The 27,447-nt window shown below is 38.5% G+C and overlaps 1 protein-coding gene across 2 annotated transcripts in view; it reads left to right on the top strand.

Moving 5' to 3' along the window:
* CALCRL (calcitonin receptor like receptor) overlaps window positions 1-13,611 on the top strand; it is a 63,125-nt gene extending 49,514 nt beyond the window's left edge. For both annotated transcript variants that reach the window (XM_079310713.1, XM_079310712.1), the window contains exons 11-13: window positions 3,014-3,232; window positions 3,596-3,637; window positions 9,898-13,611. In XM_079310713.1, the coding sequence (XP_079166839.1) occupies window positions 3,014-3,232; window positions 3,596-3,637; window positions 9,898-10,119 (483 nt within the window). In that variant the 3' untranslated portion in view covers window positions 10,120-13,611. The remainder of the gene's footprint in view (window positions 1-3,013; window positions 3,233-3,595; window positions 3,638-9,897) is intronic.
* Window positions 13,612-27,447: the final 13,836 nt, after the last annotated feature.

The following is a 27,447-nucleotide window of genomic DNA, read 5'->3' as shown; positions in this document are numbered from 1 at the left end:
GTCAGTTCTTCTGCCAAAGAAACAGGAGCAGACATAGGTTGGACTTTGATTGGAATTGTCTTCAGCTCACCATTAAATTGCAACTGTCTGCCTAAGCAATCACAATTAAAGAAACAGAGTGGGAATGAGACAGTAGAGGGTGATGTTAATTTTCATGCTAGACAAATATTGATCAAAATTGAGGGGGGATGGGAAAAAGAATTGGTTTGCACTTTAGTGAAAGCAGTCTGTGTAGACTTCAGATGTGCCAGTGCTCTTGTGGTTTTGTTTGGGTGCCGTTGGATTATTTAGTTATGCCTTGTTTATATAAATACTGTTACAGGGATGTCCCTGTCTCCCTGTAATAATGTTATGTATTGGTGTCACAGTCTGACAGACCATTACAGATGCCAGTTCTGAGTGAAGGTGTGCTAGAAGGAAGTTCAGGTGCTCCCTGCTTTGTCTTTCATGTCCTTGTGTTTAATGACTTTTAAGCTGAACTCGGTGCCAGGCTTAGGAGTTTAGAAGTTGAATGCTCAGTTATGTCCAAGCAGGCAAAGATATGGAGCTGCATAACTGCATTAAAAGCCAAGCAAAGATTACCAATTCATATCTAAGAATATCTGAGTGCCTCAAGTGAGAATTATATAAATATATATCATTTTATATCATCCTAAGGAAGAGCTGAAGCAGAATTTATACCTCCAAGGATTACTATACTCCTTAGTGCAAACTCAGCATGGAGAAAAGTAGAAATATCATCTGAGGAGAGTTTAATCAAAAACTGCAGCCCCTATTGACTTAGGAACTCAGTTTCATTTCACTGCCACTCTCAAGCCAGAACCTAAATGCTCCTGAGTTTCCAGTATAAGCCCCAACACATTTTTTTTTTGGTCTAGGATTGCCTTCTCTGCCTGTTTCTATTTTTGCTCAGTTGCCCTGTTCAATTTTCAGGTCACTGTGGGGCTGTTGCTGTTTCACTCTGTGTGCATTGTGCAGTTAGCACAACAGAGCTCCTTTGGGCTTTTCCAAACCATCACAGTCAATTTGATGACAATGTGCATGCAAGGAGTTCCACTGCCCTACTTTTGCTTAAATGTAAAAATCTACTCAGAACATTACTTAAAACCAGGACCTGCTTTCATCATTTTAATTAAAAATTCATCTCTCTCTTACTTTCTGACAGAAGAGATATTCATCAAAAATTGGTGCTACACACTTGTACTGACACTTGTCCTGTTCTACTCAGCTCTTCCCTCTGCTTTGCCTCCTCCAGCTTTCTGTTTGCCCTTTTAGCTATTTGCAAACTCCTTGCATGATTAATTTTGTGCATTTTGGTTTTGGTGGGTGAAACAAATAGATAAACTCTGTGCATATCGTAAAAGAAAGAACTCATTGTGCATATTGTAAAAGGAGCATCTATTTATGCCTGACTGCTGCAGTTAGCACTTAAGGACAGTGTGGAATTGGCCATGCTACCAAAACATGAGAGGGCAGAAAACTCAGTGTTTGAGACATGTTAATGTTGAACAAGTAGATTTGAGAAGGATTAAATTTAGAAATGAAGGAAGGACTCATTGTCTGCACGTACTTATAGGAAGTTGGATAGATCGTGGGCTACATAAAATCTAAATAAATCCCTCGAGAAAGAATCAGAAGACCTTGGCTGTTTAAACAAAGCTTAAAGGTAGCTGGAGGCTTCCAGGAGAAATTTATGCAGTAGTTTCCTATGTTAAACAGCTTCCTGTTAGAATGATTTAAATAGCATGTAAGTAGAATATAAATAACGTCCCATATCTGCAAAGTCTGTGTTGCTATAATAGCACGCAGCTATTTATTCTGAAAGCCTGAACTGACAGAAAGAATTCTGCTGGGGCTGTGGAGACAGTATGACACAGTGGTCTGAAATGCCTTCCCTGCTTGCACTTGTGCTGCAGCAAGACAGAGGCTCCTCCTAGACCAGGAGTTCTGAGGCATTTTAGAAGGGAGTTGTCTGTCTGTCTGTCTGCCAGCTTCTTCCCCTCGCCTCCTTTTGTCTCTAGCTGTTGGCAAGGCAGAAAATCCTCGGGAAGCTAAGGAAGGAGCAGAGCCTGTGTCTCTCCTTTCCATAGCAGCTCCCCAGAGTGCCTCTGTCCTGTCTCTGTGCCTTGGATAAGGACTGGCTGAGCTCTCAGGGTCTCATCCACCTGCAGCTTCCTCCAGGGGCTGCACAGAGATGTGAGTGGGGTGGGATCATCCCTCAGGCTGTGCTGCTCTGCTTACTCATCCTTGGGGCACGTGTCTGTGCATCCATATGTGTATCTCTGTGTGTGCATCCATACACATATCTCTGTGTGTATCAGGTTTGTGCTTGCTCAGAGAGACAGTTTGAGATGTTTTTTCTGGTTAAACTGAAGTAACAGAGATAGACCATTTCTAACAACAAAAGGCTTCACAACTATGGAAATAAGTTCAGTAGTGCAAGGGAATGGCATAGAGCATCATCTCAGTGCTTCCCCCATTGGCAGCTCTGCTGAAAGAGTAAAAGACCCATCCATTAGCTACTGTGAGAATGCCAAATCCACTGTTTGTTTAGAGGAATCTAGAGTTCCTTGTACCAGAGTTTTGCCTTTTTTATTATTATTCTGATTATTTTCTTCTCGATAAATTTACCAAATTCATCTTTGAAAAATAAAAAGTAGCTTTTTGAAGAATCATATTTAAATACAAGGAGGGAAAAGCGTCATCCTCTCTCTTGACCAACCTGAAAAGAATCAACCCTTCACCCATGCACTGTTACTGAGAGCAGAAAGAAAAGTATATGGATCATTACCACTTGCTTGCAGAGTTCCAGGAATGGGTGTGGATACTGGAAGTTAGAGCCACATCTCAGTTACTTAAAGATGTTTTCAAAGCTGTTTATCTGATATCTCTTGTACAATCACAGTGCTAGCCAAGCAGTGTGAGTCTGTGTTGTCTGGTTTCCAGTCTCACAGATCAGTGTGTAGGGTTATTTTTCAGACCTCCTTCTCAGTGCCATTTCCTTTCCCGACAGGTGAACCTTTTCTTCCTGCTGAACATCGTCCGTGTTCTCATAACCAAGCTGAAAGACACGCACAAGGCTGAGTCCAACCTGTACATGAAAGCAGTGAGAGCCACCCTGATTCTGGTCCCTCTCCTTGGCATCGAGTTTGTGCTGTTCCCATGGAGACCCGAGGGCAGGATCGCTGAGGAGGTGTACGACTACGTGATGCACATCCTCATGCACTACCAGGTGGGCAGCCTGCACCCTGCTCACCTGAGCTCACAGCAGCTGCCATGGCAAGCAGATTAAAGAGAAATGAAGTGTTATGGCAATTTTTAAAGATCTTTGTCCGGTAGTCTTTGACTTTTCAATGTGATTGCTGAATTTTCATTTAATTGCCTTCCAGTTTTCAAAGGAAAGAAACATCATGGCAGAAACCTGGGCCCATATTTTTAGTGACCTATTTCTAGAAATAATTCATCATGTTTACATTTACCCTGCATTTTCTCTGCTATCTATATCTGAATTTTATCAGAAACCTTTAATTATCTCACACCTGAAGTAGCCCATATGCATATGAATTAAAGCAAAATATTTGTTTTTATCTTACAGGGTCTACTAGTGGCTACAATCTTCTGCTTCTTTAATGGCGAGGTAGAGTGACAACTTTTACTATGTCTATAATATGTTTTCTTTTTATATGTTTTTGTTTTGGCAATTAAGGGGTGGTAATTTTTTTTTAAGTTTATGTCTAAATATGTCTAAATTAAAAGATGAAAACAAAGTATCAGGATGCCAAGAGCAGAGCTTGGGAAGGACTGTGCCATCATTCATGGCACCATTAAGTGTGTTAGGACTGATTCTTGGGTGCTAAGCTATACACACACATGTGTCTTGATTAAGAAATTGAAGACAGTTGTCACTTTGCTATAAAGTCCATATAAATATCATAGCACTGCAAAGCAGTTAACACTCAGAAGGTTTATTTGACTGTGCTGGAAGCTGGACAGAATGCTGTCCTGGAGAATCACTGCTTGGTCCTTCTGTAGTAGGAACAGGACACACTGCATATTGCTGGGCTGGGGTATGGCTGTACCCCATGGCAGGGGGCTGGAATTAGATGGTCACCAAGGTCTCTTCCAACCAAACTCCTTCTATGAGTCTAGGATTGTTTTATGATGCTCTCTGGGAAAATTTTAGGCTGCAGTTTAGAAAAGTGTGTTTTAGCACAAGTGAACAGCATTATTCCAAGAGTCAGACCTTAACAGCTTGGTGCACTTAGGGCAGGGATTTGTGTGGGTTAAAAGTGTATGTTTAAGATGCCATGGTCAGCCAGTTCCAAGGACAAACCTTATTCTGACATTAGAGACTTGAGTCAGGTTTCAGTAATAGATGGTATTGATCCTGTTGAAGCTAACAAGCCTTGCTGTTATTTTGGATAGGTCAGGGTCCCTGGAGTGCACAGGGTGACTTTCATGTAGAAATTCTTGCCCCAGGCTGTAGAGAGTACACTTGCAGAGGCTTAGTGCCAGAGATCAAAGTAGTAGAAAGGCTAAAAAAATAGATCTAAAATTCTTACTGTTGCTCTTGCTTGCAAAAAACATCCCAGCAACCCCAAAACAAATGAACAAAACTACCCCCACCAAAAAAACTAACTGGTAATTTGCCAACACTTTTGGCAGAGGAACAATTGCAATGCTATCCTTATTCCTACACATCTGTTTGCTCATTTGTTCTACATTTAGCATGGTTACAGTATGGGCTGTAAGCAGAAATGTGGGAGTAACCAGATGTTTTCCTAAGACTGAACCCTTAGGGTTTTTTATCAGATGTTCTATAATTGTGTCAGTGTGTTTCCATAGTGTTATTGGGCAGTAATTTTTACTCACAGGTAAATATTTGGCTAATGCTAGAACGGACTCATGTAGGTTGCCCTTCCTTCTTTTCCCAAGTCCAAAGCTGACAGAATTACAATGAAGCTACCATGGGCTTTGAAGGTTTATTTGTGGGTCTTTGTGTTGTGTGTCCCCCTACCCAAATGCATGAGTCCCACTGTGTTTTTTTCCAAGGAACCAGAAAAGATGAAGATAGGCTTTCTCTGAGTTCAGTGGGCGTGGGGCAGGGGCCTTGATCTGATTTTACCATAGGGTAGATGCAGGTTCAGCCTGCTCATAGATTTGCTTCAAAGCAAGAATGTAATTAAGTGTTCTGGATCAGATCTGATCAGATTGCCCTCACTCTGCATTGACATTTCACACACACACTTTCCTTTCTACAGAGCAGAAAGCTCAGGATGCCTTCAGAATGCCATAGTATAGTTCAGAATGCCTTCAAAGAACAGGTATTTGGAAAAAATCCATTTGTTCTGCTGCAGTGGAAAATTAAGGAGGAGGGGTAGAAAACCTTGACGTTTCTGTTTTTATGAAAGAACATTGTCCGCTGCTCAATTCTGTCTTCATCCTTGTGCCTCTTCCAAGGCTGTTTTTAATTTTAAATTATGATTGAGATTGAAATCCATTCCTGTATCTGTTAATATTCTTTTGCTAAAAACTCATACTTTTTAGCATCTCCTCTTCTGCTGTGTAAGAAAAACCAAACCTGAGTCATCCTCTAAATTCACTATGGACTCATCAGTAGTAAAAGATGAGCTCTTCCACAACTCCTACAAATGCTAATAAGTGAATCACTGCCTGAATATCTACTGGCAGAATAATGTTTAAAGGAGGACTTAAGTATTTGAACATTAATTAATTTTGGAATTTAGGAATTAATTTAGACCATAGATCTGGACTTATTTAAGCAAACATATCTGTATTTGCTCTCTAGAGAGTGGAAATTTATGCTTTTTAAACCACATTTGGGTTCAGTGCTTCACTGACCACTATTTGCTTTTTTGAAATTATTTTCAGCACACCTTGTTCAAGAAGGGACTCAGTGCTTTATAAACAGCTGTATCAGTAAGGAAATCAAAGGGGACAATGGGTAGGTAGGGGAAAATGTCAGCACAGAAAAGATGTGTTTCCTTTGTCTCCTGAAAGGTTCTGGCCATGGCAAGTGGGGCTGCAGGCACTCATCTGCTCCCCTGCAGTCACAGCAGGGCCTGAGCAGAACCTGCAGCTGCAGCTTGGCTGGGCTGCACAGGGGCTGCTGCTCATCCCCTTCCCAGAAACACCTCCTGAGAGACTAGAGAGGAGCAGCACCAGGGACTGCTGGCAGTACTGAGTCTGTGTTTTAAAGGTGATGCTGACCATGGGATTGACACTTGGAGTGACAGTGGGGCAGAGATTCCCAGCGGGGTATTAGCAATTAAAAAATGCTAAAAGCACTAATTTCTTTCAAAGTCCTAGTCTTTCCCAGCTGTTACTGTACATTTTAGTGTATTCTGCACCAAATATCAGGAGCCAAATCCTGTCCAAGCAAGACACTTCTGGCCAAAAAGTCAACAAAAGTTGATAGAACTTCAGTGAAGATAAATTAAGAAATGCAAGAAAAAATAGCTGGTATGTGCTGGTGACTGTGGCCAAGGAACATCTCCAGTTTGCTGAGCAGAGCAGCCAGGGATGGCCTGTCAAATCCAGTTCTTACAGGCACTGCAGCTGTTGGTCACAAACCTCCTCCAGACAAGGGTGGATGTGCAAGCCCTTCAGCTTGGATCTTCTGTGGCAGGGCTTCCCCAAGGACTCTCACATTCTTCTCTTAGGCCAGCAGCCCACAGAGTAAGCTGCTCTCAACACCATGTTTTCCAGCTTCAGATGGTCTTAGCATGGCTTTTAGGGTCATACAGGCTGTGGTCAGAGGAGAAGCTTGTCCTGGATCTCTGATAAACCAGTAGAAATACTCCTGTGGAAATTTGAATAACAGGTGCTGTAATTACCTACATGATCTGTGTAAGCCTTGTGGGGTTTGTTTGCTTTTTTCTTCTTTAATTTCACTGCTCTACAGAAGTGTTGCCATGAAGATCATTGTCTCAGGTTTGCAAGGTTATACAATCTGTTGTACAATAGATGAGATAGATAAGGATGTGTTGTGGTTTGGTTTGTTGGTATTTTTTTTTTGTTTGTTTGTTTGTTTTTTCTCCTGGTTGGCTTCTGAGCTGTTTAATTTGTCTGATATTCAACATCAAGCTACCAGTGTTAAAGGGCTGACTGAAAGGAGTCCTTCCTGCAAACTCATCAAATCCAGACATTATTAAGTTATAAGTGAGAAAGAAAGGCTCTCCCAGCTGTAACTGTCATTTCTGTTAATGGCTGAGAAACACAATTATATTATTATGATATTTTTCATTCAATGCTTTTCTTCATATCCTTTCTTGTTAAAAAGTTCTATCCCTCCTGAGCTAAATTTACAGCTCTGTGCCACTGCTGAAAACTGAGGAGAAGGTGGTAAAAGTTCTATTTTCTCTCTGTGGGCAGACACACACATTGTTAAATAGAATATAATCATTTTTTCCCACCTTTTTCTCTAACTGATTGGAAGGTTAGAGAAGACTGAAAGGCATTCACAAGAGATGAAAGCATATAAGACCCTCCAAGAACAGACACACAGCAGGACAGAGGTGCAGTCCTGATTCAGCAGTAACAGAAAGGCTTTGGGAAGAATGCCAGGAATACATGGCTCAGTTAGAAATGCATGGAGCAGAGTGATGGGGCAGGCACAGAGGAAATGCTGTTCTCCTGTACAGGAAACCCTTTTTATAGCTCTCTGTCCCTGCCATGGAGCAGCTGGACTGCTTTTCCCTGGCAGTAGCCCCAAGAGACTTGTCTTGCAGGGATGCTGGTGGCTCTCAGGAGCTCTGGAATCCTTTGGGTATCCTTTAGGACTGGTTAACAAATGTTATTAACAAGCAAAAATAAGATGAACAATTGTTACTGAAGTAACCACGAGAAGTGTGGGAGAGGAGTGGAGTGTGTAATTTGGCAAGCCTAGATTATCTCCCAGCTCTGCCAAGACACTTCTTTGACCTTGTTAAGTCACTTAGTTTCAGTTGCTGGCATTTTCCCCACCTCCAGCCTGTCTTGTCTAAAGTGAAAATTGCTCAATGTGTAATTTTTTGCATGTGTGTCTATATTCAAACTGAGCTTATTGAAGCAATTGTATGTGAAAGGAGAACAAATAGGACACAGCTTCGTGATGAACACTGATTGATTGATTCCAAACTAAATTCCAAGCTTCCCTCTTGGAAAAGCTGGAATTTTGAATATGCTTCTTGTTTTGCCTTTATGCTAGATTGCAGGAGATGGATTCAACCTGTGCAAAGGTTGAAGGTTAAGGTTATGTATTGGCTCTATTCTAAGGTTCTATGCAATGCATATATTAATTTATAAAAAAACTTCCCATGCTTAAACAAGAGCTCTGCATTTTGACTCTGAAAGAAATACAGAATTTTGATGTAAAAAACAGTAAGATCTGAAACTCAAAAGTATTAAGATAGTTGATTTCTCATGGTTTGAAGATTTGTGGTTAGGTGTTTGGAATGGATTAGAAAGTTTTTATGAACAGTAAGAGAGCACTTCCTTTGCCCTAAAATGCTATTTTGTTAATTGCTTTATAGTTCTTTCCTTATTCTTTGATATTTCCTTGTAAAGGAGTTGAGAAATATGAAGTTCTCCTTTAAACACAGGTTTCTGTAACCAGACTGCAGGAAGTCTAAAAACTACATCCCTTTTCTTGTATTTATTTTTATTGTTCATCATTAAAGCCAGAGTAAAATTAGACAAAAGGAGCCATTGTGTGAGGGAAATGGAAAGCAAACATAAACCCTGAAGACATATGGAAAACCCTAAAAATATTTGCCTACAATATAAACAATTAACTGGGGCAGTCACTGTTCGCTGGTTAGCAGTTAGGACTGCTTTCTGTACAAAGTTTGGCTGAAAGGGAAATTAAATATTCATGGCCTCTAGGCAGTTTTTTAACATAGAAAAATGCTTTAAAAAGCAACAACAGGAGCTATTACCATTGTTAGCATTCCTCACTTGGCATCTTCCCTGAAAGATTAATTCCATGTGAATTTCATGAATGTGACACCTCATCCACTCTGCACAGGTGTTTAACCATACTGGGGGGAGGAAGGCCATGACAAACATCACATCCTTTCACTGGAGACGTGTAAGCCAATGAGGCCTTCAGCTATTTTATCAGCTTTATTTTTAACTCTGGTAGAAATGTGGAGTTCAGGAAGTTGTCCTTCTAGTCATTTGCTTAAGGTACAGTCAGAAATTGGGGAACTGACTTGTACCAAAATCATAGCAAATATAAATTATTGTTTGTCGAGAGTAAATGAATTTACAGCTGCTGAGGCTGTGGCCTTTTGCAAATAAGCATGAACAGAATTTACCTTTTTCACCTGTTTCTGATCTATCTACACTGGACTGCAATTCACAGGGGAGGAAGCAGAAAATTGTGTGGCCTCCTGTAACCTGTGCTTTTTCTAGGAGTTTGCTGGGATTGCCACACCAAATTTTCTGAAAAATAATGCTTACCTAAGTGGTGAATAATTCAGAACATCTCAAATGCTAAATGGCATGTAGGCAGGTGATGAAGCTAAAATCACAGGTGTGAAGTGGAAAAGGGTTAAGGTAAAGGGTTGTAAATTTGAGGTTTGATAGTATAGCAATGAGTATGGGACAAGATGGAGGATTTTGGGTGGTGTCTCTTTTGGTGTTGATCTTTTTTCTTCTTCATAGTTTCAGGCAGTAGTTTCTGGTTGGTCAGTCGGTGTCACACTGGGGGTCACGAGGAGTTAGGCTAAAAGGACACATAGTCTAGGTGTTAATGTTCTGTTGGACTGTTTAGCTTTAAGCAGCAGCTGGATCTCGCTCCAGGGTGTCTCATTTGCTGGGCCGCCATTGCCGTGTCCCCCCGCGGCCCAGCGCCGTCCCCGCGTTTCACGCTCTGTTTGTGTCGGGGCGCAGGTGCAGGCCGTGCTGAGGCGGCACTGGAACCAGTACAAGATCCAGTTTGAGCACAGCTTCAGCCACTCGGACGCCATGCGCACGGCCTCCTACACCGTGTCCACCATCAGCGACGTGCAGGGCTACGGCTACGGGCACGAGTGCGCGGGCGAGCACCTCAACGGCAAGGGCTACCACGACATGGACGGCGTGGCGCTCAAGGCCGACAAGCTCTACGGCTGAGCCAGCGCTGCCACAGCACCTCACCTCCTGGGGTAGGCCTGTTCTCCATCAGCCAACACCCTTCTCGTGTGTGTGTGCGTGTATGCAGACATGCATAGGTATGTATGTGTTTCTGTGTATCTATACAGTATGGACATCTGTACATATATATCTATATATGTATGTGCTTTTGTATAAGGATACAAACTTTGCCTCTTCAGTTTCTACTGTGTAGACAGAGTTGGCAAATTTTTGTACAAAGGGAATCAATGAAGGATTTCTTATTTTCTTGGAAGTTTGTATAAGACTGTGCCGTGTTGAAGCCACTTCATTTGCCTATAGAATATTAGAGTGTAAATACCATACTCTGTTGTCTTAATTCAACCTAAAATAGAACAAAGCAAAATGGTTTAAGTAGGTGCAATAACAACATGAAGTTTTCCAGGTTCTTTTTTTTGACCCAGCATCTGTTTGGCTGTCAAAAAAAGCCCGACAGGTAGTCTGAGGTAACAGATTCAAAGATAGATTCTCTTTGACCAAAACAGCAGTTTGATGTTTTGATTTGTTCTCTTCCCACTGTTTTACACCAAGCACAGAGACACTGCTTCCAGTGTTAACCTTGATGTGTACTTCTGTACTGCAATGCAATATCTTGCACCAAGATTTGAGCAATTTTATTTAAGATGTTTCAGGATATTCAGAAGTTTCTCCTTCTCCTGAATTGTATGGAAGTTTCTTCTGGGTTTAACAAAGACAAGACTGATGAGGCCTCACTGCCAGAGAGCAAAGGAGTAACCTGAGTCACTGTAATTCTCTCCAGACACTGATAGCAACAGCAGCTGGTAGAACTTCACTGTGTGCTTAAGGAATTTACTCAACTGGAGAAGATCATGTACCGAATATGTTTTAGCATTGTTCTGATTTTATGCTTGGTAACTTATTCCCTCATTCTTGGGCAAAGTTTTCATTAATTTTGTGGCTGTTTTTGTTATCTGAGATGAACATGCAAGACTGAGCACAGTGCACATGATATACTACCTTTAAAGCCAGTATGTGGGACTCAGACTCATCAAGCAAACTAATGTTAGTAATTCTTATTATTTGGAAAATCCAGTATAAAGTTTGTATCACAAAGGTTCAAAACTTTATGGATGGAGAATTTCAATATTATTTTTGATTGGTTGATTCTGAATCTCTGTCTCAGTTAATTAGCTAAGAACAGTACTTTATATGTTGTTTCTTTGGTTCTGCTGGTGCATAATGGTCTCACTGAAAACTAGGAGGTTGTCAGGAAGGTCTTGAGAAAATGTGTCTTTATAGAAATTTATATTTTTTGTTAAATCTTTATGCTTTAAAGAAATAGCAGTTTTGTTAAGTGAAATGACAAAAATGCTTAAAAATGAGGGCATGAAACGAGGTGAGTTCACTGAAAATTTTAAAAATACAAGAAAAAATTTTATACATTTCATTTGCAGCTAAATCTACTTGAAGTGGGGAAAAACCAAAGTTAGGCAGAAGAAGAAATAAATGCTGGAGCTGTGACAGACTGTTTTGCTAATGAGCATATTTCTGGTGCATGTAGTCCACTCAAAAAAATTGGAAGACAGTTCATTCTGAGACTAGTTTGAAATTTGCATATGAAATTATTGTATACAAAACATCTTGACTTTGGCATTTAAACATTTTTGTCACTTTTCTCTATATTAGTGTCTAGGTAATTTTTGGTGTTCATCAGTTTCTGACTTCATAAGGCATTAAATACTTTGTACTTAGAAAACATTAGGAGGACATGGCAAGTTTATGCCACTTGCACCTTTCTTTAGTTTTTTTTTACAGTTCTTATACCTGGAGTTTGAATATAGAAAGTGTTTTATTAATGATTTAGTTTCACGATATATAATCTCAGCTAGGATGCACAAGTAAAGATTTCTCCTCGTCACAGAGCTGTCTGGTCAGTTGATGGGAATGATTTGAAGAATCTGTTGGATTGTGTAGTGTAGAGCAGTGTGAGGTCTGGCAATCAGATGTCACAGTCTTTAAATTTTATGAGTGACAGTAAAAACGTCTGCTACAACATGACAAGAGGTTGCTTAAACTCTGCTTGCTGCTCTTTGTAGTGTTATTTAAAATTTGTGCAATGTTCTGAAGATATCAGTGGTGCAGAAAATCCCCACTCTGGTGTAGCAGTTTTACATTTGTGGGACCAGATCTCCAGCTGGTATAAATCTGTCCTGAGCCCCCTTGCAGGATCTGCAGGTGCCACTGAGACTCAAAGCCCAGGCACGTGTCTGTCCATTTTAATGTGCTGTAAGCCATTTATGGAACAGTATTAGACAATTATTTCATGGTACCTGGTGGATTGTTGTGATTAACCATGATTGGTTTGGGGTGTGATACAGTATTAGATTTTAATTAAGCTTAATTCTAAGAGAGGCAGTTTAAATTTAACAGACTATAGATTTTGTCATTTAATACATATATCTAATTGTCCTCTGTCTACTATGAAAGAAACTTGTAACAGTAATTTAGGAGGGAAATTTTTTTTTTACAAAAATTGTCCTAATTTTAGATGGACAGTCACTGCTTCCTTCTAGGCCCATACCCCCATCTTCACTTTGGGAAAGAAACACATCCAGCTGGATGTGCAAGAAAATCTTCCTGGCTGCGAGGGGTCACTCGGTATAGCAGAGCTGTATTTCCCCTCTCCTGCTGAGATTAGATAATCTAGTTTGCATTGGAAAATACCAATTCCCTATTTTGTCTTCCTACCTCACCTTTTTTCAGTTTCTACATAGCTAAGAGAAGGGTCTGCTTCTTAAAATGTTTTTCTGTCACCCTAAGTTAAAATCAAATCTTTATGCTGATTTCTTATGGCTCTCTTCTACTTTACAGAATGTTGTAGTCCAGAGCTGTGTTGTCTGGGATGGAAGTAAACTTTTGGTGAGGCTGTGAGATTCCTTTGAACATGCAGATTGTTTGTTTATTACCTGTTATTATTTGCTGTTTCTTTCTTTATTATTATTTAGGGAGGATTTATTGTATTAATCTACAGGGGCTACAGCAAGAGTTGTCTTATATTTGTTATCTGTCACACCAGCATGTTAAGATTCAATGAGAGAAAATGCCTATTTTTAATGCTACTGTCTTCAATTAATAAATGGCTGCATTGCAGGGTCCCTCAGTTGGTTGTTTACTGTTGGTATTTATGTAATGCAGTTTTTCATGGTGATGATCTACCAGAGTATTTGGCTGTAGAAATGCTGCAACATGTACTCCTTTTGATGTCAAGAAACATTTGGGCTGGCAACCAGGCAACATTCATTTATTGTACTATGTAAATAAGATTAATAGAAGCTATGGCATTGTATTTATTGCTTACACTAAGAACAAAATGTAAAAAATGTGAAGTTATTTTTTTGGTTGTTCATTTTCACCTTGTTCATATGAATCATGCATTTTAATTGCTGAGAGAAGTATTGTTTCTGATCAATAAAATATTACTCCATTTATTCATCTCTCTTGTGCTGTAATATTACAAAGCTGATCTAAACTGGCATTCACAGATGTCTTAGCTCTGTGATAGTAAAATATTAATGCAGGGAGAAAGTCATTACAAAGAGTTACTAACAATTATTCTGGTTTTAAATGTTCTTCTATACTTATATTTAATAGAGTGCTGAATTTCTGGAGGAAGTTTGTATAGATAATATAAGATGACTGGACATAAAATTATTTACCTGAAAGTTTCATATTCCTATTCCTTGTCTTCTGAATCCACCTTTTAATAAAAAGTTATTAATACTTACTTATATTAAGCCAAATGTCTGTTTCATCAGGAACTAACAGCAGAGCATAGACTAAATTGAGTTCATCTACCTTCTCCATCCTATCAGTCAAGGTGGAGGTAGACAAGCAAACCTGAGCTCAAAGAAAGTACCCAAGCAAAATTTAACCTCAGCAGGGGATATTAAATACTGTCTGCCTGTCACCACTATTTAAAGTTTGCTAATATGCATCCAAAAAATGCAGTATCTCCTGCCTCCCTTTGTGACTTCAAGGCAGGAGCCTGTAATTCCATGTAGGTTTTTTTGATCTTCAGGTCCTTGGACCAAATATCAGGCAGTGGAAATTGTTACAGGCTCTACTTGTACTAAATCATAGGTGCCCCAAAGCAATTAAACACAGCATCCTAACCTCCTCAGACAAAACAGTGATCCTTACACTTTCTATGTAATTTTGAAAGAGGAAATGTTTTATAGCACAAGTAGCCTCACAATAATTGAAACAAATACCCCATCAATATCCCATCCATATTGACACAGAGTCCCATTCCACTCTCTGCAAGATACAAAGAAAATAGTCCAACTACTCCAACAGTGTATCTTGCACACTCTTGTCATGGCAGTCACCATTGAAGATAAGGTTCTAAATCAAAGTTTTAGCTTTTGATAATGATCTGACTCTAAACATCTACATGACAAGAAAGTACAGAATTAATTTTGAACTAGACAAAATCCACTCCACTCACAAAGTGAGTCTGACTGCAAGTGCATATAATTACAATTATCTATCAATCACCCTACAGCTGCAGCTCTTTAACATCTTTTAAACCATACTCCCTAAATGAAAAATTCCAATTCATCCACATGGAGTTCAAGTTTCATTTGGGGCAAATGACATACAAGATTATTTTTTTAATTATACTCAGTCTTATCACTGCCCCCTACATTTTAAAGATATTTTCAGCTACTACTTCTAATGACTACTTCAAAGTTTTCTTCCCCTCAACAAGATTCACCACCCTAAATTAAATCTCTTACAAAGAAGAAAACATCATATGATTATTGCTAATTCCTTTGAAACTTAATAACTTGTTTTGAATTTAGCAAAATACTAAGACCAAAAAATTCAAAGCCTGTTTTCTGAAAAGTGCTTAAACACTTAATTCCTGACTTAAGATGAACAAGCTTTCCTGGAAATTCAGATTTCCCAATCAGTATCAAAATGAAAAATTGCCACAAAGGAAAAAGTGCCCAGAGGTGCTGGGGTCCCTGGTGAATCCAAGTTTCATTGGTGGATTCAGGCAATCTAAACCCAGTTCTTCCCTGGGAAGGAGCCAGGAGCAAACCCTTCTCTGCAGAGAGCTGGTTTGGCCAGTGTTTGGGGCAGAGCCCAGCAAGAAATCCCAGAGCTGTACAGCAAATACATAATTATAAGCCATGCACAAATTATCAAAGGAGAAAACAGGCTTGAACACAAGTATTCATGTACATGTTTAGTTCCTTACCTTGATATTTGCAAATGAAAGGTGACAAACATTTGTCTGTAGCAGAGAAACTCCTTCCAAGGGTTCTCCATGCATTGGACAGGGATCACTGTAAAGTGGTGGTGTCTGACACAGTGAAGTCCATAGACAGCTGTTCCATACTGTGACAGTCCACTGTTATCTTCAGTAGTTTTGTATATAAATATTTAAGAAAACAAAATACTGAATTAGTAGGGAATAACAATATTTAGATGTTACAAAAAGTAGATTACACTAAACAGAAATAGCTATCAGAGAGTTAACACAATAAACATGATGATAAAAAAACTTTGCTGGATATGAGGGAATTAGAGCAAAGGGGCCAAAAAGTAGAATGAACTGTTCTGTGCCTATTTATTTTTTTAAATGTGCTATAAAAAGTTTTCAGTTCAGAGTATTGCTACCTTTCAAACCACATATTTATAGACTTAGAAAAATTATAATGACTTTGTCCTTTATGCTCCCCTGGATGTAGACCTGAAACATCAGAGAAGAGCTAGGAGCACAGATCCCTAATCACATTTTCCTTAGCTAATCTTGAACAGGAGCCAGATATGTGCATTTAGCAGAGAGCTCCAAAGAGATTTTGGCTGGGTTTCCTGGAGGGCTCTGCAGCCATGTGTTCCACAGAGCAGGGTCCAGACCTGACTTGTTCCTGGTACTCCCATTCTGTGATACCCAATGCACTCCAGGAGTTGTCCTCAAGCTCCTTCTGTCATACTTTGGACAAGTCCTTACTCCAGGGTTTGCTTCCAGAGCCTGTAGGATTCAGTATTTAACATAACAGGGATGCTCTTTATCCAGATGATGCAATGGACTTGCTACAAAAATTTAGAAAGTTAGAATATCAATGCCTTCAAAATCTTTGTAGCAAATACCTGTGGTAAAACTAGTTAAATTTCAGGTAGTTCCAAGGTATGGCCTCTGAGCCAAACAGACCTTTCCAGTCCAAGTCTGTATTTGCTATGAGGAGTAGAAATTGTTTTCCTTTTGTCAGTGGAAAATAACAGTAGGTATTTTTCATTGAAAGCTACTTGCCTCTTATTTTCCCCCCATGGACTCATTTCTAACTGTCAGGAGTGCTCTAATAGCTGTAATTAAAAAGCTAATTAGAATGATCTGTAATTCGTGTGTAAAAAATTCTTAGAGAAGAAGGTTCAATCAGGAAGCTTTCACAGAAATAATGAAAATATTGAAAGGAAAAATAGACACATGGTAGTAGCAAAACTCTAAATGTGTTTGTTGCAGACAACAACAGCACTACTCATAATTATGTTTTCATTCTATTATGGAAAAAGATTTTTATCTTTTAAGCCATGTAAAGTGAGGATTTTTTGGAAGTATAAGCACTTAAAGTGGTAAAATATACTTTCTATTTCAGTTTCAGCAAAATATTTTCAGTTTTACACCTTACTGTCTGTCCCACCACCTCAGATCTCAGTATTTCTCCAGCACTGACATGATTTTTTATTATTTCCAATAAAATCTTCCATTTTTTAGTATTCACCAAAGACCAGGCTCCAGCAGTTATCTATGTTTTGCAAGATGCTTTCCTTTCCACCAGCTATCCCCAAAGGCTTTGGAAAGTGCAGGAAATGCTGCTCCAGCTGTGCAGTCTCTGACTTTCTCCTCAATCACTCCTTGTTTATGCCTTTGACTGCTGTTGAAACAACTGACAGGAGGAGGAATCCCCATCAGTTCCTACATGCAGTGGAGGCTGCAAACTGAAAGCCAGACAAATCTAAGAATTCATCCTATGCCAAATCCAACAGAAGCATAAAATAAATAAAGCATAGAATTACTAAACATACAGAGACAGTAGGAGCACACTGCAAGCAAACAGTACCAAGGTCATGGGCTCAATCCCTGGACAGACCATTCCCTTTGGAGTTGAACCCAATGGTCCTTGTGGGTCCCTTCCAGCTCAGAACATTCTGTGATTATGGCCAGAGACAATATTAGCATGCAAAGCTTATAGAGCAGTGTTACAGAAACAAAAAGACAAACTGACCAAAAAAAAAAAAAAAAAAAAAAAAAAAAAAAAAAAAAAAAAAAAAAACCACATAAACTGAAAGAGAAAGTGAATAAAAAAGATGCTTTTATGGATGTGGACTATCTCTGATTGTTTGATTGTTTTCGGAATTCTTCGGTCTCTCTTCTGTCCTTGCAAAATAACTGTACTTTAGAATAAAGAAAAATTGCACATCCATCTATTTACAGACATTCCCCACTGGTTTTCCAGACACAGACTTGCTGATGAGAGGAAAAATTAAGAGGGCCTGAGTCTTCCTCCATTAGCATCAATGGGCACAGCCCATGCACTTAGCACAAAGGAAGGGGTACCAACTCCACACATCTCTTTTGCCTTTTCTTTCCTTAATTTCCCTTCTTTTATGCACATGACATCATCTGGCCTTATCTATGTGATTCTACACAATGAATTCCTTAACCACCCAGCCCATTCCCAACAATGAGTCCCAGGACAAATAAATCATTCTTATTTCTCTTAAAGCAATACTTATTGTCAAAGGCATTTACTATAGAATTAAATACTATCTCCTTTGTCTAGGCTAGATAGGAAAATTCCAAGGAACTTAAGTGAAGCATTTTGGATAAGACCTAACAGCCTGGAAGTGAGCATGACCTTTTTAAAGGTTGAAAATACTTTCTTTCTTAAAAATGTCTCCCTTGGCTGCATCTGAAAGCAACAATGATTAGCCTAGCAGTGGTTCCCTCTGAACAGTAACTAACTACATTGTAGAGGACTAGTGTGAGTTTGGGTTAGATACAGGTGAGTGGGTACCATGAAATAAATAAAACTTAAGAAACAAGTTTTCCCTTCTTGCTTCCCCACCTACTCCTTGAACTAGCATTGTTATATTCACAAGCCAGCAGCATCCATGCAATCTGCCCATGGAACACCTTTTTGGCATGTTCCATTTACCAGCTTCTTAACAACCACTATGGGACTGTGGATTCCAACTCATTTTGCATTTACCAGCTGGCTCTGTGTTCATTCTAACTCTTTGTGCTATCTTTGGTGAAGTCCTATACATTTCTTTTACAGCACTTATTGAAGCAGCCCCTAAAATGCATTTTCACCTACAGGCAGGAAAAACAATGTTTTAAAACTCTTGACAGGGGAGTTTCCTCTAATCAAGGACAAGGTGGTTGTGCATTCTGATGGACATGTTGTGTGTCCAGCAAGGCACTTAAAGAATCAAAATTTTGTTCCAGTCACAAATGATTAGCATTTACTGGAGAATGATACATGACAAAGGTAAAAAAAATATGCTCTGAAGTACATTAAAATACACAACGAAAAAATCAAATTAATGGTGCCTTCATAAAACTGACACTGAAATTATTACCTTTTACTAACCTTTTGTGCTATGTTTTCAGGCCCACAGTGGCAAAAATGGATTCCCTTGTTGCTAAGATTAGAGGGTTTTTATCACTGCTGCCTCATTGCCATCATCATCAGGGTACTGCAATGAATCTCCTTTTCTAGACCCAGTGTGATTTTGACCAATGCAGATAATACACTAGCTTGATAATTACAGGTCCAAAATTGCAATTTCTTGAATAAGAGAGATGTTTAAATTTAAAAGAGGATGCTGCAGGTATTATGTATCACCATTTTCATACTCCATCTTTCAAACAATGCAGCTCAAGGGGCACACTGAAGATCCATGAAATATGAATTAGTATATTCTTTTGAATGCAGAGAAAGGCCCAACAGACCTGTCCTCATGTGATGTGCAAATAACTGTTGAAAAATTGGGAACAGGAGATCCTCTCACTAACAAACACATGGTGAGAGCAACATGTTCTCATCGTAGTGATGACAGAAAATTCAGCAAAAAGAATTTTGCTTTTCCTCATTTGCTTTGAACTTGTCACTATATTTTTGCAAGCTCCCTCCCTCATCTGTAAATACTCAGCATGGTCATGTGATAGGAAATTGCAATATTTTGTTTAGTCTCTCCAACTATGTGTCATTCAAATCATTGACTCTACTTTGAGGCTCAAAGTTAATTCATGTGCAGATGAGCCTGAGTGCCTCTGAAGGCTGTTGTGAAGGCAGCAAGGAGCTGTGAGCCCAGACCTAGCCATCCTTGCAGACATAAACACTCATGACAAGAGCCATTCTTACCTGTCAGTTCAGTGAAGGTCTCTGACCACCCAGCCATCCTGGAAGTAAACTTGTGCAGGGATCCTTTTTTTTTGGCTGTCACTGGATTATTCTCTTCTTTCCTGCAAGCCATATAGGAACATTTGCAAGTGAAAAACTGCTTGAGACTTTCACCTCCTGAGAATTTGTACAGGGCCAAACATATTCTGATCTCTTATTGTTTAAATATGTAGCTTATTTATCTATCTAACCTCCTTTGTGTCTATCTTGGCTCTGTTCTAAGAGCCAAGATATCCTTTTCAACAGCTAATATAATTTTTTATGTTTTGGGTTTTTTTTTTTTTTTTAATCTGTTGCAGTACCCACAAGCAAGTCCTCCTCCCTTCATACATTGGCAATTTACCATAATAACTATTCCAGACTAGCTATTTCAGAACTCCCATTGTCAACACTATTCCTCCAGAATAAAAACAGGTTTGTGGAGTTTTTTACTTAAATTGTGTTATTTATGTTGGAAGAAAATATTTGAAAACATGAAGCGTTTTTTCTGGAATATCTACTCTGGCAGATGTCCAAGCACAATTGTCCCATCAGTAGCAAATGGGAAAGTAAAACAAAGCTCTCCAGTAGTCTAGGCACATTTTGAATCTGTAAATCAGCATCTTCTATATTAGGTTTTTGTTTCAATAATTTTTGCCACAAAATTATTGTTCTTGTCCACTTTCCATGTGCTTCCATATCTGGTATGGCCCACCATTCAGCAAAGAGTCAAATATAATTTTTCTAGGCAAAGAAAGTGAAGATATCTGGGTTGCTTGAGAGAATAAAAAAAAAAATGCTACAGCAAGATCATAAGCCTTCAAGAACTGTATCACTCAAAATCTGTGTGTGGGTGAAGGTGTATTTTACAAAAGCACAAAAGCATAGACATTAGCAATAAAACAAATGTTACAGCCTAAACTCCATTTCCACTATGAAATACAGTAACTACATTCCCCTCTAAGAAAATCAATCAACTACTTTTTTAAAAAAATTACTTACCAAATTATAGTTTCCAAATATCAAGGAAATAATTGTTTACTTTTAAAACAAGTTATTCATTAATTTTTTTTTGTAAGGAAAAAGTTCATTATTTTTAAAAGAATATGATAAAATACAAAAAAGAAAATCAAAATGTTTTATACATCAAAAATACAGAATATGAAAAGCAAAACTTGCCACAGCTTCTCTGGGCAACCTGCTCCTGTGCCTCACCACCTACACAGTACCGGATTTTTTACTAAATCTAAACTTGCCCTCTCTCAGTTTAAATACCTTTCAAGAGATAACAGAACACTGCCTTAATAGTTTCAATGTTATTTTGTGTCTTCTTACCTTGAAAAATAATCCTAGGATTTTTTTTAAAATTCATGAATATAGCATTCATATTTGGGGCAAAATAAGAAAGCTGTAAGTTTTTCTCATGTTTTCTGATGTCAGTCAAAGCAAAGAGATGCTTTGGGCTTTGTCCTTTCAGCCAGTACATTAAAATCCTTAAAACATTCCAGGTTTCTATTCAATCTGTGAGTCATGCTTTCTATCTAAAACACTCATCTGTCTAGTCTTGGAAATGAGAAGAATTTGCCAAGATAATTTTTGCAAAATAATTTTTTTTTCTTTTCAGACAGTTTCAAACAATGTGGCCTGTCCATGACTCCAGGCTCTCTTTCCCCCAGCCCAACCCAGTTAGATTACAGATATTTTTCTTCATGTGCTCACAAGAGCGCTCAGATTTGTCCGTGCCTGTGATGCACAGGCTGACGAGCCCAGCTTTGCTCACAGCTGGGCTGTGCCAGTACTCTCCTTGGAAAGGTCTCCACACAGCTGAAGTTTACCCCTGTTGTCCCAGTAACAAACACTCAGGCTGCTCACCAGGACTCAGCCCAGCTCTCAGTCCTGGCAAAGCAGCAGTGGCAGATTGCTGATTCACTCAGCTCCTCAGGCAGAGTATCTCCAAAGGGCTCCCTTCCAAGGGAATCCATACCTGAGGCAGCAGGACACTGGCTGGGGAATCTGCCTGCTCACCTCCTTCCTGAGATCCTTATCCCCACTGTCACCACCTATATTTCCTTTTGATACAGCTTGATGCTCCACTTTCTTTCCAGTGTTGTCCTGAGCCTCTGCCATGATCTGTTTCCTCTTTTAGGTTCCTAAATAAATCCCTACCTTCTCATGGTGCTGAACACAGGGCAAAAGTATCTGAAGTGGTGAGAAGCTGGCAAATCATAGCCTGCTGCTTCTTGTTCCTCTGTATTTCTCCCCAGGATGATAAATGTCCAGCTGAGCACACAGGAATTCTAGTCTCAGCTTGGAGCTTTCTTCATGTCACCTGCAGCACAGCTACTTCACAGACCTTGCTGGCCCATTGCTGAGCAAGCATGAAAAGCACATTGGAGAGGTTATGTATTCTTAGCAACAAAAACCACTAGAGGGTCCCTCTACTATAAGTTGATACTAAAAAAATAAGAAGTTCTTTCCAACCTCCACAATATACACAGTGAGCTTCCATCAGGTGGTTGTGTGTCAAAGCCATGTGGAACACTCAAAGTGGAGTGAAGATGTCTTGTCTTCCTGAATAAAAAAAAAAAAAAAAAAACAAAAAAACGAAAAACACAGCTGAATTTGATACTGGTCTTTTCCAACCCAAAGTATGGATAGTTATTTTTTGTGAATTTATATGTGTGAAATAAAGACAGTAAAAAACATTTAAAAATTACTCAAAGGCATTTGAAGTTTTCTCCAAAGCTAGATTTTCTCTTAGGAGTGATAATTCTGTTGTCTGTCATGCAGTGTTGTGAATTTAGTCTTATATCACTTTTTTCCTTCCCACTGAGAGCAAGAGTGAGAACTTTGACCAGTGACTGTGAAAAGCTCTGAACGCTCTCCAATCCTTATCATTATTTCAGTTTCTTAAAATACATGAACAATAATATTCAGAGGACACATTACAATTTCAGCAATCCAATCCAAATCAAATTCAGTTTTTCACAAGGATCAGGAGCTGCCCTGGGGGCAATATGGTTCCCAAGCTGGAGATTTTCTAATTGCTTCTCTCAAAGGGTACAAGGCCCAAGGGCTGGAGGAATTTCCTCCTAACAGATAACTGAGTTATTTCTCCTGGAAATGCTATCACTGCCTACAAGGCAATGATATATTTTAGGTGGTGTAAGAATTTTTCATTCTCCTCCTCCCACCCTCCATGACAGATAAGCATTCTGGGGTGAATCATAATGTGTGTAACATAATGAGTTATCAAAGACAAGAAGCTGCAAATAAATGTTTTTCTTACATTGAGTTCATATGCATTTTCTTGGAAGGGTAAGCAAAGGAGTGCTTGATAATTGAATTACTGTGCTTCCTTACTGAAGTCACTTCCTGATAAGCAGCCAAACTAATTGGCTAAAATGAATGAGGGAGTTTGAATAACCCAGTCCCGGCTGGTCACAACTGGTGCAGTTTTTTACTAAGACAAGCTATGTTATTTACATCTAAACAATATGAACTAGCCCAATAAAACCATTATGAACTTCTTGTAGCATTCATATTTCTACATTCAAAAAGGTAAAGCCATTTACAAGAAACCATTGTGACAGAACTTAACACTATCTTTAAACTCAACCTTTGTTTTTATTTTCTTTCCTAAAATCAAGTGCTCACATGAGCAACTTTTACACTGTATTTTCTCCAAATATGGTTTAAACCACATGTATATATAAGAAAACGCCAAGAAACACAAACTTTCATCTGAAACTCAGAATGAAATAAGCATAAGATTATTCCCATGGAATTTAAAAGTTCTATGCTATGCTATTTATAGACTATAAGGTTAAGTAATACTGAATATATTTGCAGAACTTTTTAATATACCTTAAGTCAAGAGAACATGCCAATTCCAAATACCTCAAAAAGCTTTTTTGAAAGTTCTATTAAACTGACTCCAGCTGTGTTATTGAAAGTAGCTCCAATTCTTAATGCAGTTCTTTCATGTTCTGCCATCATGTCAATAACTGTTTGTAATCAATTCTTGGTCTTCTATAAGAAACCAAGCCAGAGAAAGTATCTTTTTTTTTTTCTACTTTTCTAGTAACTGCTTTTTCAATGTTATGACCTTAATTCAGAACATTTGGTTGCATTTTAAAAATGCTCATTTAACTTAGAGCAATAAGCTTGACAACTTTCTCAAAAGTTCTGCTGACTAGAAATTTCTTCTGTTTCAGCCTATTACAGTTCTTAGCTAGACAATTAGGACTGATAATAAATGCTTAAAAGTTATCAATTCTTTATTGGGAGCACCCTTAAATTAACTGGAATGTATGAATTCTAGAGGGGAAGTAATAAGATTTATAAATGCTGTTTACCAAACCTCCCACCCTCTTGGCCCTCCTCTGCTGAAAACAGACATGATGGCCTTTCTGTGCTTACAAGTCACTTTGGCACAAAGTCTGAGCCTGGTTACACAAATCAAACTTCTTTAAACTTACCTTTGTTGAACAATAACCAGACTTTCTCATGAAGATCTTGAGGAGGTACCCACATGAGCAGAATGCTCTGTGGAGGGGCTGCAACAGCAGCGTGTGTTTGAGACAGTACAGTCGTGTGTTTTTCGTATTTCACTCTCATTGCAAGCTGCAATGTTGGAAATATTCACAGTGTGCATGTAGGGCTTTGTTAATGAAAATACAAACATGAGAGGGCCTCTCCATGGCATCAGGCACAGTGACCAGGCTGCAGTGAAAACATTTGGGGGTCATTGGTTACCAAAGCCCCTAAATGACTGACTCAACAGTTTTTATACAAATTATTCACTACTAGACAAGTGTTTTCCTGAACTAAAAAGCTAGTACTCCATGAAGGAGCTTGTCTCACTAACATTAAAAAAAAAAAAAATGGCATAAAACTCTTTTAAAACCTAAAATATTAATGCTATTTGGTATAGTGGACCTGATATCAAACTGTGCATGGAAACAAACACAGGCACTGAGTTTGGTACTGGAAGCTGAACTATGAGAGAGGCAGCAGTATCCAAAGTCAAGCTAGTTAAGCTTTATCTGAAAATAGCACTTACTTTTGGTGGTTACTTTGAAAGGTGGAAAAGCTGTTTCCAACTTCCTCATGGGCTGGACCTGACCAGCTTTGTACTGGAAGCAGGAGGCTTTGAATGTAGAAATATCTCTGCCTTTAGCACTAATTTCTTTTAGCACTAATTTCAGGTCATCCCCAGCTGATTTGTACTGGCTCTCAGGGGCTATGGTGGAAGCCTGGGGGCAGTTTGTAATGGTTGGGAGAACCAGTGGAGTTTTAGAGAGGATGAGCCTGTTAGGATGCTGCAAAATAATAAAGCATATTTCAGAGAACTCAAGGGAATGAACAAACTCACCAACAGATTTCATATACAAACCTCTGTGGAAAAGTATTTCCTTCCTAACCACGTGTGGAAGTGTTAGTGATTTCACTGTGTATGGAACAGTGGGATAATGAAACAGGATATTAAAAAAAAAAAAAAAATAATAAAAAAAAAAATCTATCAGTGAAAATCAACACCCTGCATTAATAGCAGCCAAGATGCATGGAGAATTCTAAACCATCAGAAGTTAAAATATTCTGCAACCAAGTCCGTGCTTTAAAGTAGATGAGCACTTAACATCACTGCACAGAAGTGATTATCCTTAAATACATTACCTTCTCCTCAAAGTTTTAGACCACTCTAAGACACCTTCACAAACCTAAGAATTGAATTTATTAACACTTCAAAGTAAATTTCAACATACAGAAAGCCCAGACTCTTTATAGCAAATTTTAAATTATTTTTTTCCATTCAGTTGCAAGCACAGGGTGTAAATTTCTGTTTATAGAATGCAATTTGATCTATGATATCATTAATAGTCTAGTGACCACTCTGTCACACTGTGTACTGTGACTAAGAAAAAGGAACCAACCCAAAAATGATACAAACATCCAGTGGCAATTTTCAAAATTACACCTACAGAAATTCTCTGAGACTATTTTGACGAATATTACAGACATATGTCTGAGCAAAAGAATAACTGCAAGGTAATACTGTGCAATAAGTAATAATTACTAAGCATTTCTTGTACTTTCTCCTCTTTCCTTTACCCTGTTTCTTCCTAGGGCAAAAGTTCACAAACACAGGACTGTCCCATCTGTTTGCAAGATGACTGTTACCACTTACACTCTCAGCAACTTCAGTTTACAAATATTTGGCTGCAGTAAGAGATGATGTGCTGTTCATTGTTCCATCTTTTTTCACCCAGACTGAACTCCCACACAAAACTCCACCTTAAGAGTGATAACCAGTGCTTAAATAAGTAGATTATTTAATATAATGATTTATTTTTACTCTGCAATGTTGAAAACTCCATCAAGGATCAGGACTAACTGCTGGAGCAATCTGGAGAGGCACTGCTGCTGTGCTGAAAGGTTTACACTTTTAACAGAAAATAAACTTCCCCCAAACACCACCCTCTCTAAAAATAAAAAAAGGAAAAGAAAGAAAAGAAAGAAAATAAGAAAAAACAAAACCAAACAAAACAAACCCCTTAAAAAACCAAACAAATGGAAAAATACTAAATCTGAAAAATTTTACCTGATAGTAATAGACATGGTTTGGTTTTTTTTTTAATCCTAAATATATGTAGTGCTCAATATGACATGAGACCCAAAATAAGCATGAACTGTCCAAAATAAGCATGTTCCTGTCAGAGAATGACCAAGGATGTGCACATAGCTCTGAGCATCATTTGAAATCCATCTCCCTTGCTGTAACCTTGTGGATGAACCTGCTGAACATTCATTCGTGGGCTCTTAGTGACTGGAGAAACTCACCAAGTTATCCCATAGAAAATCATAGAAATAGAAATCCCATAGGGCTCTATGTGCCATGTGAAACTCTCAGCCCATTTTTTGACAAAAGGCAGTAGTAGGATTTGCTAGATTAACTTTTTAGCAGCTGAATCATGGATTTTTAAAGACCAGATACTTTAGGTGAATTTTTCCCTAGGCATAGGTCTAGCTGAACAAAAGTTAAGGTGAATTTTCATTTGCTATCCTACTTCAAGAGGAAAAAGTAATTTTATGTGATCAAGATTGATCTTCCACTATCTGACAATTCCCAAATCTTTCTTCAGAATTCATTTAGCAATATGCTTGATGTAAAATACTAAACCAACTAGAAGCCAACTGTAAAGAAAAAGGGAAGCCAGGAATGCTGTGAAAAGAGCCATGCTTTCTAAATTCCAATTTCACCACTTGCTTTCACAGCAGAATTGTTATATTAAAAATATGCACTTTTCAAATGTTGCAGTTTAACTTTGGGACTCGTTTATCTTTGTCAAAAGTATTTTTATTTTGTGCAAACTCTGTCTATTTGCTGAAGAAGAAATTTGCAAGGCTTCAAGATTTTTTCCAGGAACCAGATGATACTTATGTTTTTGGAAATTCAAAACTGTTCAACAAAGAATTCTCAGAAAAAAAAAAAAACAACCTTTTCACTGTTTCTCTTGAGTATTTAATAAGCAACAAATTCCCCAAATAAATTTATTTTACTGATAGAAATCAAAAGAATTTAAAATCTTAGTTGATCCAATTAATAAAAATATGGGAAAGAGGAAGTAAGGTACAACAAAAGAATTACAGGATCTCTGCAGGCTGCAACATACCCAAGGCATGAAATCCATTAATATATGTGTTAATTTACTGCTTAAATAGTTACTATAGATGTGCTACCAAATACATCCAAAAAACACACAGTGGGTTATTCCTTGTATTGCTGTTTATGTTATCCACTGTCAGACATTTTGACACACCAGAATGAAAATATTGCTAACAATATTACCTCCAAAAAGCTGAGAAT

Source organism: Erithacus rubecula (assembly GCF_903797595.1).
Source record: "Erithacus rubecula genome assembly, chromosome: 8".
In the NCBI taxonomy this organism is placed as follows: domain Eukaryota; kingdom Metazoa; phylum Chordata; class Aves; order Passeriformes; family Muscicapidae; genus Erithacus; species Erithacus rubecula.
Note: the sequence above shows the minus strand (reverse complement) of the source record. Positions and strands in the feature narration are given on the sequence as shown.